This window comes from Budorcas taxicolor, chromosome 4, assembly GCF_023091745.1.
Source record: "Budorcas taxicolor isolate Tak-1 chromosome 4, Takin1.1, whole genome shotgun sequence".
In the NCBI taxonomy this organism is placed as follows: domain Eukaryota; kingdom Metazoa; phylum Chordata; class Mammalia; order Artiodactyla; family Bovidae; genus Budorcas; species Budorcas taxicolor.
In genome coordinates, this window is record NC_068913.1 from 11,598,199 (window position 1) to 11,613,177 (window position 14,979).

General features: G+C 37.2%; 1 protein-coding gene across 1 annotated transcript in view; it reads left to right on the plus strand.

Annotated features, from left to right (window-relative positions):
• The window catches only part of ANKIB1 (ankyrin repeat and IBR domain containing 1), a 153,062-nt gene that overhangs the window by 104,569 nt on the left and 33,514 nt on the right, over positions 1 to 14,979 (plus strand). The window contains exons 6-9 of the mRNA XM_052638783.1: positions 2,447 to 2,655; positions 3,824 to 3,912; positions 11,768 to 11,912; positions 14,038 to 14,204. Of these exons, the coding sequence (XP_052494743.1) occupies positions 2,447 to 2,655; positions 3,824 to 3,912; positions 11,768 to 11,912; positions 14,038 to 14,204 (610 nt within the window). The remainder of the gene's footprint in view (positions 1 to 2,446; positions 2,656 to 3,823; positions 3,913 to 11,767; positions 11,913 to 14,037; positions 14,205 to 14,979) is intronic.

Genomic DNA, 14,979 nt, shown 5'->3' on the forward strand with positions numbered 1-14,979 from the left:
TCTTTCTCCGTACTGTAGTCAGAAAGATCTGTTCAAATCTAACTGTGACAACCTTTTCTTCCTTTGGCAAATTTTTCACTGGCTTCCTGTCACTCATAAACTGATGATAGGAGTGTTATTTAGAAGTTCTTTATGGACTGCATGCATACTAAGTCGCTTCAGTCATATCCAACTCTTTGTGACCCTATGGACTGTAGCCCTCCAGGCTCCTCTGTCCATGGATTCTCCAGGCAAGAATATTGGAGCGGGTTTCCATGCCCTCCTCCAAGGGATCTTCCCAACCCAGGGATGGAACCCGTGTCTCCTGTAGCTCCTGCACTGCAGGCGGATTCTTTACCACTGAGCATCAGGGAAGCCCCTGTATGGCCTAGTCCCGGCCTGTTTCTTCAGCCTTGCCCAAAGGGTCCTCCTGGTCTCCTTCCGGTCTTCCGGTCTCTGGAGACCTTTTACCTAGTTAGCTCTCACTCATACCTCAGATGTTCACTCCAGGCCATTTCCCCAGTCACCTCCTCTGACCTCCCTAAATGGAAGTCTGCCTTTTCTTAATGCTGCTTCTGACAGTGCTGATTTTTTTTAATGTGTTGATTTTATTTATTGACTTTCTCTTTACTAGACTTTACATTCCAAGGAAGCAGGAATTGTGCCTGTTTTTCCCTCCCATTGTATCCCTACAGCTTGACATAGTGTATGGCATGTAAAAGACCCTCAATAAATGTTTGCTAAATGAGCGATATGACAGCATCCAAGGCTAGAATTTAATTTGTTTATATGTATATAAATTATAGCAGTTCTTTTCTCCCTTTATTTAAAAATGTTTTAATGGAGACCTGAAGAACAATCATACTGTTCCAAGAAAGTTTGAACTTGTTGATTGCAAGTATACCTTGTTTTATTGCACTTCACTTTGTTGTGATTTGTAGATGTTGCATTTTTTACAACTTGAAGATTTGTGGCAACCCTACCTTGTCAGATGATGGTTAGTGTTTTTTAGCAATAAAGTATTTTAATTAAGGTACTGTAGTCTTGTTAAGTGTGCAATACCATTATAGTTTTAAAAAAAGCCAATGTAGTGTAAACATAATCTTTACATGTAATGGGAGACAAAAAAATTTGTGTGACTTGCTTTGTTACACTGTTTTATTTCAGTGGTCTGGAACGAAACTTGCAGTAAGTCCAAGGTATGCCTGTGGTGACCTATCAAAAACCTCAGATCCATTTAGCAACATTTCCCAGAATACACTGCTATGCAGAGCTTTTTACTTGCTGGATTTTTCTTCTTTGTAATCTGACTCCTATTTCCAATCTAATCTTCCATCTCCCCAAACCAAAGTATAGTACCCTGGAACTTTACAGAGCTGTTCACATCTCTCCATTGTACTTCTGTGACTTTGTACCTATGGAAACACACTCTGTCTTCATTGCATACCTGAATCCTAATTATCCTGTAAAACCGCCAAATATATTAATATGGTTGAAAAAAGCCTTCCATATAGAGTTTCCACAGATATTTGTATTTGGTTTGTAAAATGATATAGAATGGGCCTTTGGTAAATAACTGATTCTGTGTTACTTTTGACCTGTGCTTTATTGAGCTGCACTGGAAAGAACACAGACTTTGGATTCACAGAAATTTGTTTCATATACCTTATATCTGTTTGAGCCTGGCTAAGTCACAGAATTTCCCCAAGTCCTGGTTTCTTCACCTCAATAATGATTGGAAAGTTTGTTAGGAGGAATGAGTGAAATAATATGTGTTAAACACCTGGCAAAATCATTGGATATATCAGTTTATTGTTTTTAAAGGTGTGACTCTGTATAACATAGATCACTTGGCTGTTTTTAAAGTATTCATAGTAGAAAGATAACCTTTTTTAGTTAAGCCAGATTCAGGCTCACGTAATATATAATTTACATCAAATTCCGTAAAACTTTATAATCATAATCCCTTAAGAAGTTCTTTCTGCTTTCAAGATGTTTATCAAATGGATTTTTAGAAGTTGTTGGCATTTTGACATGTTTATTATGAACTATGTAAAATTTTACAACTTGATAGCAGTAAGGCCAATTGTGAAGTTATATGTTATTCTTGAAAGAATAAAATGGCTTAATCAAACTTTTACCAATAAAAATTTAGTAAATTCCAGTGATGTGTGAGCCACCACTTTTGATTAAGAGTAGAAATGCCTGAAATTTTTGGCCATCTTGTTAAATATTGACATGGTGGTAAGCCATGGTAAATTGTAAAAGTTTCAGTTCTGTTTAAAAATATGAATGGATATAACATGCCTAAATATGTCATTTGTAATTACAGCTTTGCTAACAAAGAACTTTTCTTCCTAGAGGACCCATAGCCGTGTGATTTAGTCTCTCTTTTGTTATTATGAAGCTCTTAAAACAGCACCATGTTTCTCTGTTATTTGAGATATCCATTCCATTTGTCTTAAAGACTGGGACAGGGAGAAATTACTTGAAGCTTGGATGTCCAACCCAGAGAACTGCTGCCAGCGATCAGGTGTTCAGATGCCAACACCACCACCAAGCGGGTATAACGCCTGGGACACACTCCCTTCTCCAAGAACGCCAAGGACGACCCGCTCTTCTGTCACCTCTCCAGATGAATTAAGTTTATCGCCTGGCGATTTGGATACCAGTTTGGTACGGTTTTGTACTCAGTGTACTTCTCATAGTTTTAATTTTAACGTTGTTTCATGGAGCCTCTAGTTGTAGTCTTATAATTGAATCCTGTACCCTGCTTAAAGGGCTCAATTATTTCATGCTTTGGTTAAATATTTATTATCAGAGACTATTTTTGTGATCTCTGAGTTATAGATTGAAAAACAAGTGGGCTTTCTTTTCTCTTTTAAAACAGGAAACATTAAAGGTTTTGGCAAAACTGTTTATGATGTTTTCGCAGAAAAGCTCCAGTTACTTACAGTTTTGAATAAGCCATATTGAAATATTAAAAGTTGAGTTTGTGTTAGGCACCTAAAACCAAAAATATGAAAATATTTTTATATTTTTCAGAATACATTTATAATATGTTGATAACTGTGTTTCAATGAAGCTTCTGGAGTTATTCATCCAGATACATCTCCATAATAAATATTTGCTTTTTATTGAGACACAGTACTGCTGTTGTGTCCATTTTTAATTGTCAAACCATTGATGCACTGATATAGGCAATTTTTATGTTTCTTGAATAATTCAGCTGATCAAAATACATGATAAATATGAATATACTCCAGATTTTATCTGGACCTTCTTCGAAAACAGCGTCCTACTTCTGTAATTCACATCTGTAACATTTTAAAGTTTGATTCTCCTAGTTATGTGTAGAAGATGCAAAGCTTTGTGGCATGATTCGCTGGGTAGAAACACTTAAATTGCTACTCTGAATATGCTGAGTTGCTGTATTGAAAAAATAAAGTTACTTTTTATTTTTGTAGATTTCTCTGGGTTGAGTATAGGGTGAAGGACACCATATTGAAGTGGTTATCTCACAAGGAGCAATTTGATCTTGACCTGAATAGATTGTAATGATTTGTTTCTTATGTTTCCTTTCAAAACAAATAGTTGCACATAAGTTTAGAATTTAAGAATTTAACTTTTGCATTAAAACATTTCAATCCCACAGTAATTTATAATGAGTTAAGGCTGATATTTGTTATTTAGTCAAAGACAGGCACAGTAATTTTAACTTCCCTTATAATTTTGAAACACTTTATATAATTACTGGCATTTTTTGCCATGAATGAATAAACAAAGGAATGTTCTCCATCAAGAGTATGACTTTGTTGAAATCATTTTTCTTCTTCATTTTCAGTGTGATATTTGTATGTGCAGTATTTCAGTGTTTGAAGACCCAGTGGACATGCCCTGTGGACATGACTTCTGTAGAGGATGCTGGGAGTCGTGAGTATATGTGCAACTTCGTATTTCTTACTACAGGATAGCACTCTGATTTCGCAGTAAAACCGCTTGCTTTCAATATTTAATGATAGGGATTATTTATATTGGTTTTAGAGTTACACTGAAATGTATTATATTTTGCTACTAAACAAGAATTTTGTTTTTATTTTGCTGTCTTCCCATCTATTAATTTTATAAAATTGTTTAATTTAGTAATTAAGGTTATTTAGCTTAATGTGAGGTACTGTGGGGAAGAAAGCAGATATAAGAATACAGATATTTAAAATTCTTTTCTAATCAATTCAAAGTTATATGTCTCTTCTAGGTATGATTGGTCTATATTACAAATTGAAATTTTCTTTTCCTTCTCATGTTTATCTCTGTTCTCCTTTCCATTATCTTGCCAGTTTATGTTTTCTCACCATTCACTAATTTTACTCTAATGTACTTTTCAAGAGAGGTTTATAAACAGAATGGAGATGATCAGTGTGGTGAGCAATATGATATCAGGTTATCCCTGGAGACACATAAATCTATTGATTGATGACCTAAGCAAGGCATGTCATTAGTATTTAAGACAAAAGTTTTAAAACTATTCTTTCAAACTATATAAAAGTTTTTAAAACTGGATACCAAGTGTAGGGAATTGGGGAGCACCATGTGGGGTGAGACAAGGACCTGAAGACATTTCCTGGTTGTCTTTTATTAGTTACTGTGTCGTAGTATAATTAACATACAATAAGCCACATATTCAAATTAATTCAAAAAGCTCTGACTCCATATACCATACAATGTCATGAAACAATCAAGTTAATGACTATACTCATTACCCCCCAGTGTTTCCTCATTTCTCCCTGAAATCCATCCTACCCGTCTCTTCCTGCCTCCATCTTACACTTGCACCACCACCTCCACCACCCCGCTCCACTTCCCGTCTGTGGGCAAACACTGCTCTTCTTTCTGTCTTTCTGGGAGAAGGAAATGGCAGCCCACTCCAGCATTCTTGCTTGGAGAACCTCATGGACAGGGGAGCCTGCTGGTCTGTGGTCCGTGGGATCGCAGAAGTCAGACACGACTGAGCACACAGCTCAGCACCTTTTATCTGTTTTCCAGATTGGGATATAAGGCAAGATTTTATTTGGAGGGGGAAATAAAAGAACCTTTTAAAAAGGATTTTAAAAAATCAGAATAAATAAAATTATCTGGTTTTTCTTTTTAAAACATAGATTAGATTCTACTCTTGATTCTAATTAGATAGGATCAAATCGATGCAGTTGATACACATAAATTAATTGGCAAGGGTTGGCGCTCATAACACAAAGCAAACTTTGACCTAGTTCTGAGGACAGAAAATCCTCCATAGGTTTAGTACTTTCGTTAGCTTAAAATTGTCAACTGAATTGCATTAAGAAGTATTCTTTGGGTTCTACCAAGTTTGATATTGTTGACCTTCATTTCTCTATAAAATTGAGTCCCCCTAAGAGATTTACTTGAGTTTTTTTGAAATTTTTTGACCTTCCTCGCCAAACTCCTGTCACAGGAACCATCTCGCATACTCATGACAGACTAGCTGTGAGAAATTAGTGATAAGACTTAAATTTGAAAGACTGATTGTTGTTTTCCATGGTCCGTTATCAGCCCACCTAGTGCCCTTCTCACTCCTACCATATCGTTCTTGTCCAGTCAAGTATCTGCAGTATCAGTAAAACACGTTCCAGATTGAGTGATTCTTCTGTGAATGAAACAATTTTAAAATTAATTGCAGTCCTTTCATCGGCACATAGAAAAGAAACTCCCCAGTCTAAGAAGCAAGGAAGAATTTTTAAAGGCCCTTAGATAGTTTGAAAACCTCTTATCTTACTCTTCTCTACCCCCTTATCTGATTAGTCCATATATATGCTTTGAAGCATCTATGCCAAGGGCTTAAATGAAAGAAAAATTAGTATTTTTCTGTGCAACCTAGAATATCCTTCCTGCTACTTATTAGTTGTTGATTTAAGTAATCAGTAACCTCCCTGTGCCTCAATTTCCTAATCTATAAAATGGTAACTGTGGTGTTACTTTATAGGACGCTTTCCAGTTAATTGTTAAATGGCTAAACATGTAAAATGCTTAGAACAGTGCCTGGCACATAGTAACCACTCAGTAAATGTTAGTTATTAGATTCTTACTAAGCTCAGTAATGAACAGTGGAGTGGGAGCTGAGGATATAATCTGTGAAGCTGATCTAAAGATAAAAATATAAGTCAAGTCTGATCTAGATTTCCCTCTTTTACTAACATTTATCAACACTATGTTATACTTCTAAATTTAGGGAGAAATTGTATGTTGCTGAAAATTGATAGCCTGGCTCACAGAGAAATTATCTTTTCTTCAGGAAGTTCTTCTGGGTTCTGTCATTTAATTCTCCAGAAATAGGTAAACCTGCTCTGATGTATTGCAGTTCAGTTCAGTTCAGTTGCTCAGTTGTGTCCAACTCTTTGTGACCCCATGGACTGAGGCACGCCAGGCCTCCCTGTCCATCACCAACTCCCGGAGTTTACTCAAACTCAGGTTCATTGAGTCAGTGATGCCATCCAACCATCTCATCCTCTGTCATCCCCTTCTCCTCCTGCCTCCAATCTTTCCCAGCATCAGGGTCTTTTCAAATGAGTCACGTCTTCGCATCAGGTGGGCAAAGTATTCTAGTTTCAGCTTCAGCATCAGTCCTTCCAATGAACACCCAGGACTGATCTCCTTTAGGGTGGACTGGTTGGATCTCCTTGCAGTCCAAGGGACTCTTAAGACTCTTCTTGAACCCACAGTTCAAAAGCATCATTGTTTTGCACTCAGCTTTCTTTATAGTCCAACTCTCACATCCATACATGACTGCTGGAAAAACCATAGACTTGACTAGATGGACCTTTGATGGCAAAGTAATATCTCTGCTTTTTAATATGCTGTCTAGGTTGGTCATAACTCTCCTTCTAAAGAGTAAGTGTCTTTTAATTTCATGGCTGCAGTCACCATCTGCAGTGATTTTGGAGCCCCAAAAAATAAAGTCAGCCACTGTTTCCACTATTTCCCCATCTATTTGCCATGAAGTGATGGGACCAGATGCCATGGTCTTAGTTTTATGAATGTTGAGCTTTCAGCCAACTTTTTCACTCTCCTCTTTCATCAAGAGGCTCTTTAGTTCTTCTTCATCTTCTGCCATAAGGGTGGTGTCATCTGAATACCTGAGGTTACTGATATTTCTCCAGGCAGTCTTGATTCCAGCTTGTGCTTCATCCAGCCCAGCATTTCTCATGATGGGTGGCATCATAAAAAAATGGGTGACAATATACAGTCTTGACATACTCCTTTCCCAATTTGGAGGCAGTCTGTTGTTCCATGTCCAGTTCTAACTTGCTTCTTGACCTGCATACAGATTTCTCAAGATGCAGGTCAGGTGGTCTGGTATTCCCAACTCTTGAAGAATTTTCCACAGTTTATTGTGATCCACACAGTCAAAGGCTTTGGCATAGTCACTAAAGCAAAAATAGATGTTTTTCTGGAACTCTCCTGCTTTTTCGATGATCCAGCAAATGTGGCAATTTGATCTCTGGTCCCTCTGCCTTTTCTAAAACCAGCTTGAACATCTGGAATTTCACAGTTCACATATTGCTAAAGCCTGGCTTGGAGAATTTTGAGCATTGCTTTACTAGCATGTGAAATGAGTGCAATTGTGTGGTAGTTTGAGCATTTTTGGGCATTGCCTTTCTTTGGGATTGGAATGAAAGTTGACCTTTTCCAGTCCTGTGGCCACTGCTCACTTTTCCAAATTTGCTGGCGTATTGAGTGCAGCAGTTTCACAGCATCATCTTTCAGGATTTGAAATAGCTCAACTGGAATTCCATCACCACCACTAGCTTTGTTTGTAGTGATGCTTTCTAAGGCCCACTAGACTTCACATTCCAGGATGTCTGGCTCTAGGTGAGTGATCACACCATCGTGATTATCTGGGTCGTGAAGATCTTTTTTGTGCAGTTCTCCTGTGTATTCTTGCCACCTCTTCTTAATATCTTCTGCTTCTGTTAGGTCCATACCATTTCTGTCCTTTGTCGAGCCCATCTTTGCATGAAATGTTCCCTTGGTATCTCTGATTTTCTTGAAAAGATCTCTAGTCTTCCCCATTCTACTGTTTTCCTCTATTTCTTTACACTGATCACTGAGGAAGGCTTTCTTATCTCTCCTTGCTATTCTTTGGAACTCTGCATTCAGATGGGTATATCTTTCCTTTTTCCCTTTGCCTTTTGCTTCTCTTCTTTTCACAGCTATTTGTAAGGCCTCCCCAGACAGCCATTTTGCTTTTTTGCATTTCTTTTCCATGGGGATGGTCTTGATCCCTGTCTCCTGTACAACTGCATGAACCTCCGTCCATAGTTCGTCAGGCCCTGTGTCTATCAGATCTAGTCCCTTAAATCTATTTCTCACTTCCACTGTATAATCGTAAGGGATTTGATTTAGGTCATACCTGAATGGTCTAGTGGTTTTCCCTACTTTCTTCAATTTAAGTCTGAATTTGGCAATAAGGAGTTCATGATCTGAGCCACAGTCAGCTCCCAGTCTTGTTTTTGCTGACTGTATAGAGCTTCTCCATCTTTGGCTGCAAAGAATATAATCAATCTGATTTTGGTGTTGACCATCTGGTGATGTCCATGTGTAAAGTCTTCCCTTTTGTTGTTGGAAGAGGGTGTTTGCTAAGACACCCTCTTGGCAGTTCTCTTGGCAGAACTCTATTAGCCTTTGCCCTGCTTCATTCTGTACTCCAGGCCAAATTTGCCTGTTACTCGAGGTGTTTCTTGACTTCTTACTTTTGCATTCCAGTCCCCGCTAATGAAAATGACTTCTTTTTGGGGTGTTAGTTCTAGAAGGTCTTATAGGTCTTCATAGAACCATTCAACTTCAGTTTCTTCAGTGTTACTGGTTGGGGCATAGACTTGGATTACTGTGATATTGAATGGTTTGCCTTGGAAATGAACAGAGATCATTCTGTTGTTTTGGGGATTGCATCCAAGTACTGCCTTTTGGATTCTTTTGTTGACTATGATGGCTACTCCATTTCTTCTAAGGGATTCCTGCCCACAGTAGTAGATAGAATGGTCATCGAGGTAAATTCACCCATTCCAGTCCATCTTAGTTCGGTGATTCCTAGAATGTCGACGTTCACTCTTGCCATCTCCTGTTTGACCACTTCCAATTTGCCTTGATTCATGGACCTAACATTCCTATGCAATATTGCTCTTTACAGCATCGGACCTTGCTTCTATCACCAGTCACATCCACATCTGGGTGTTGTTTTTGCTTTGGCGCCATCCCTTCATTCTTTCTGGAGTTTTTCTCCACTGATCTCCAGTAGCATATTAGGCACCTACCGACCTTGGGAGTTCATGTTTCAGTGTCCTATCTTTTTGCCTTTTCATACTGTTCATGGGGTTCTCAAGGCAAGAATACTGCAGTAGTTTGCCATTCGCTTCTCCAGTGGACCACATTTTGTCAAAACTCTCAACCATGACCCGCCCATCTTTGGTGGCCCCACACACATGGTTTAGTTTCATTGAGTTAGACAAAGCTATGGTCCATTTGATTAGATTGGTTAGTTTTCTATAGTTGTGGTTTCAATCTGTCTGCCCTCTGATGCCCTCTTTCAGCACCTACCGTCTTACTTGGGTTTCTCTTACCTTGGACGTGGGGTATCTCAGCACAGCCACCACTACTTACCTTGGCTGTGGGGTAGCTTCTCCTCTCAGCTGCTCGGCACTGCAGCGCCGCGCTGATGTATTTAGAATACATAAAATTTTAAAACATCATCATATATTAACTATGTCTGTGTGCATTGTGCACTGTGACAGGGGACTATTAAGATAAATTATATCTGACATTACAGGGAACCTGTTCAGAGCTAAAAGGAAGCGATTCCTGCTTTGTTGAAAAAGCAACTTTGTAGTTAGAAGTTCTCAAATTTTTAGTCTCAGCATCCCTTTACACTATTAAAAATTTTTGAGGACATTTTTCACATAACTAGAACAAATAATTCTAAAAATTGTATAGAAATGCAAAAGACCCTTAATAGCCAAAGCAATCTTGAGAAAGAAGAATGAAGTTAAATTTGTCACACTCCCTGATTTTAAACATTACTACAAAGATCCATATAGTCAAAGCTATGGTTTTTCCAGCAGTCATGTATGCATGTGAGAGTTGGACCATAAAGAAAGCTGAGCACCGAAGAATTGATGCTTTTAAACTGTGGTGTTGGAGAAGACTCTTGAGAGTCCCTTGGACTGCAAGATCCAACCAATCAATCCTAAAGAAAATGAACCCTGAATATTCATTGAAAAGACTGATGCTGATGGTGAAGCTCCAGTACTTTGGCCACCTGATGCAAAGAGCTGACTCACTGGAAAAGACCCTGATACTGGGAAATAATAGTTTGCAGGATGAGAGGGGGTGACCGAGGATGAGATGGTTGGATGGCATCATCGACTCGATGGACATGCATTTGAGCAAGCTCTAGGAGATGGGGAAGAACAGGGAAACCTAGCATGCAGCAGTCCATGGGGCTGCAAAGAGCCAGGCATGTCTGAGCAACTGAAGAACAACAGAGCTGCAGTTATCAAAACAGTATGGTCCTGACCCAAAAACACATAGCTCTGTGGAACAGAATAAAAGAGCCCTGAAGTGAGCTCACACTTACATGGGCAGTTAATCTGCGACAAATGAGGACAGAATATGCGATGGAGAAGAGACAGCATTTTCAGTAAATGGTGCTGGGCAAGCTAGACAGTCACATATAAAAAATCAAACTGGACTGCTTTCATATACCATGCATAAGGTATATTCAGAGTGTATTAAAGGACTGTAATGTAAGACCTGAAACCACAGACTTCTAGAACAAAACGTAGGCTGTTAAGTCTTTGACATCAGTCTTAGTGATTTTTTTTTTTAATATATATCTCCTCAGGCAAGGGGAATTCACACTTCAAAAGTTTCTTTCTTCTTTTTCCATGGGAAATATTATTAATAATCAAACCCTCAGTAAAATTTTGTAATTCTTTATTCTGTGCCCAGCACCATGGAGATATTTCACATACATTATATCATATAATCTGAAAACAACTCTGGGAAGTACATACTGCTATCTCTGTTTTATAGATAGTGAAATTGAGGCACAGAACAGTTACATGATAATTACTTAAGATCATACAACTTGTTAGCAACAGACCTGGAATTCTCTTAATTCCAAATCTTGCTCTTGACCACTTAATTGACCTTGGGTTAGATTCCTGTCACTTTCTAGGATGTCTTTTCCCTACTACCTCAACCAGTGTGCCTAGAGTAGGACATGAAACACATTTTAATGTTTATCTAAATAAAATATAAGAGGAAACCTTTTCTTCTAAAAGTTACACTATATTACAGTGCCATCTCAAAAATCTCTTGAATTTTGTGTGGCTTAATTCTGTACCATTGCTGTCTTTTTTTAAAGGCGTAGAATATTGAGAATCGAATATGACCTTTCTAAATCACTTATTTCTAAATTTTTACTCTTAAATACAGTATTTCAAGTTTTTAAAGAGGACAAAGCAAACAAATGTAAAAAATGTATAAAACATAGATGTGTATAAATAAATAGTCATAGTGAATGGCGGGGCAGATAATAAATGCTCAGTGTTTGTGAATTATTTGAGTTAATGTATTATAGTTGATATTGCACACTTTGTTTATTGGTATGTTTTAATTATACTCTTAACAGAATATTTAGCATCTGGAAAAATTCTTATAATGTGCAAATAAATTGTATCCTTGCTTTTTTTCTATCAATTGACAATTTTATTAGGTTTTTGAATCTGAAAATTCAAGAAGGTGAAGCTCACAACATTTTCTGCCCTGCATATGATTGCTTCCAACTTGTGCCTGTGGATATAATAGAAAGTGTAGTTTCTAAGGAGATGGACAAACGATACCTACAGTTTGATATTAAGGTATGTTGCCAATTGTCTGTGTAATCTCTACAATTTAAATTTTATTAAACCTATATTAACAATTTTAATTTTTTGTTCTGTTTTTGAAAGCAAAGTAATGAACTCTGGCTTTTGTCTGTCAGTTGGCCTAAATTAAAGTTTTAAGCTAAAGTATTGTTTTATAATCATGATAGAAGTAAAAATGAAAAGTGGCAATAGTAGTTTACCAGAAAATAAAACTACTATTTGTTGATTTGCGTGTTGAACTTTTGTAACTAATTGGTCAAAAAAAATTCATATTAAATAGTAGCTATTTAAAATTTTCTAAATGACATATTTTTACTCCTCAGTATAAATATTTAGAAATAAAGATTATCAACCTGAAAATTTATGGATTTTTTTATATTTCAAGTAATCATTTCATATAATAAATTATAATGTTTATTTCATCTTTTTCCCTTCTTTATTTTCACTCAGGAGTTATTCATTACTATATGCAAATCTTTTTTGTGGGATTTAATAGACATGTTCAGATTTTTTTATAGTCTGAACCTTAATATATTTTTAAAAAAGAAGTCCTGCTGTTTCTTTAACATAGAAAGTATCATAATATTGGTTTTTCTTTACATTTTTCATTATTGTGATAAAATACACATAAACTTTACCAGTTTAAACAGATTTAAGTGACCAATTTGTTGTTATGAAGTACTTTTACGTTATTGTGCAACCATCATTACCCTTCATGGTTAGAATTTTTTTCATCATCCCAAACTGAAACTCTGTTTCCATGAACACAGATGCCCCATTTCCCCTTCCCATAGCCACCAGTAAGCACTGTTCTACTTTCTGTCTCAATGTGTTTCTAGGCAATTTATATAAGTGATGGCAGTGGTGGTTTAGTCACCAAGTCATGTCTGACTCTTGCAACCCCATGGACCGGAGCCTGCCAGGCCCCTGTGTCTATGGGATTTCTCAGGCAAGCATACTGGAGTGGGTTGCCATTTCCTGCTCCAGAGGATCTTCCTGACCCAGGGAAGCCTGGTGGAATCATATAAGTAGAATCATACAGTGTTTGTCCTTGTAAACCATATTATATCCATATAATGTTATATTATTTCATGTAAGTGGAATCAGTATTTATCCTTATGTGCCTGGGTTATTACACATAGCTTAATGTCTTCAAGGTTCATTCACCTTGTAGCATGTATCAGAATTTCTTTTTAAGGTTGAGTAATATTCCAGTAATGTATGTAGCACATTTTGTTTATCCACACTTTCATCCATGGACATTTGAGTTGTTTGTGCCTTTTGATTAATGTTAGTAATGCTCTTTGGAGAAGGCAGTGGCACCCCACTCCAGTACTCTTGCCTGGAAAATCCTATGGATGGAGGAGCCTGGTAGGCTGCAGTCCATGCGGTCGCTAAGAGTCGGACACAACTGAGCGACTTCACTTTCACTTTTCACTTTCATGCATTGGAGAAGGAAATGGCAACCCACTCCAAAATCCCAGGAATGTGGGAGCCTGGTGGGCTGCCGTCTGTGGGGTCGCACAGAGTCGGACACGACTGAAGTGACTTAGCAGCAGCAGCAGCAGCAATAATGCTCCTATGCATATGGATGTACAAATATCTATTCCAGTCCCTGCTTTTAATTATTTGGGGTATATACTGCAGAAGTGGAATTACTGGATCATAGGATAACTCTGTGTTTGTAATGTTGATTTTTATGTATTATTAAAGTACCATGTAGAAATTTATTATTCTAATACAGCTAATCATCAAATAAGATTCTATTTATTATAATTATTTGCCATCAGAAAAGTGGCATATTGTGAGAAAGCATTTTTAAATTACACATTTTCTGTATGAATAGTTACATTTTTATACTGTCATCAATCTACTTGGTTCTTAGATTAAAGAATACATAAATTTTAAAAATTATTACTAAGGTAATTGCCACATTTTTTCCTTCTTATTTAATACATTCCAGTACTGTTTTAAGTATTTCTTGAAACTGACTACTCTTTGTTTTTTCATTTCATTCTGTTTCATTTCATTCATTCTGAAGTAAATTGACATAGGGTACACTCTATTAGAATTGAGAGTTAACATATTTTTTTATGTTTTGTTATCGCTGTTTAAACAGGCCTTTGTTGAAAATAATCCTGCCATTAAATGGTGTCCTACTCCAGGTTGTGAAAGAGCAGTCAGACTGACAAAGCAAGGATCAGACACCTCTGGGTCTGACACACTCAGCTTCCCCTTGCTCAGAGCTCCTGCTGTGGACTGTGGAAAAGGACACCTCTTCTGCTGGTCAGTACAGGACAAGTTGGAATAGCCTAGTCACCTTGCTGACAGTTTTTAAAGAGACTTTGTACTCTGAATCGTGCCTTTAAGTTGTAGTATTTTTGATACCATTATTATTCATTAAAAAATGTATACAGTAGTGATAGTTTACATTTACGGTGTGCTTGATGTGTGCCAACTACCTTGTCAAAATTTTCAAATATTGAATTCTCCCAACAGTGCTGTGAATGGAATGCTGTTACTATACCCATTTTACAGATAAGGAAATTTAGACACAGAGTGGTTGCCCTGGGTTATATAGCTAGGAACTGGCAGAAATGAGATTAGACCCTGTCTCTGTTTGATGCTAGAACCCATGAACTTGAACTTTAATACCAAATTATTGACCTTAGATAGGAAAATATTTAGAGTTTGATATCTTTTCTTAAAGTAGAAGTGTCTAGCAGTGATACTTAACCAGGGATGCCCAGAGTTTAATATAAGACAGCTTTTCCATATTTTCATTCTAGACCCCAACAAGTGAAATTCTGATTTAGTGGATTTTGGAGAAAAAAGTCTTATGTGATTCTGTTGCACAGTCCCAGTTAGAAGCCACTTGATGTGTCTTGTGTTTTATATAGTTCCTAGAGCCCGATAAGTACTTAGTAAGTATGAACTGATGATAAATCAGTAATGGATATATAGTCAGTGTGTGTAGTCACTTGACTGTGTGTTTGTCTAACATCAGCATTATACTTTATTCAGAGTAGTTTCAATTATAATAACTTTGGTTTTTGTTCAG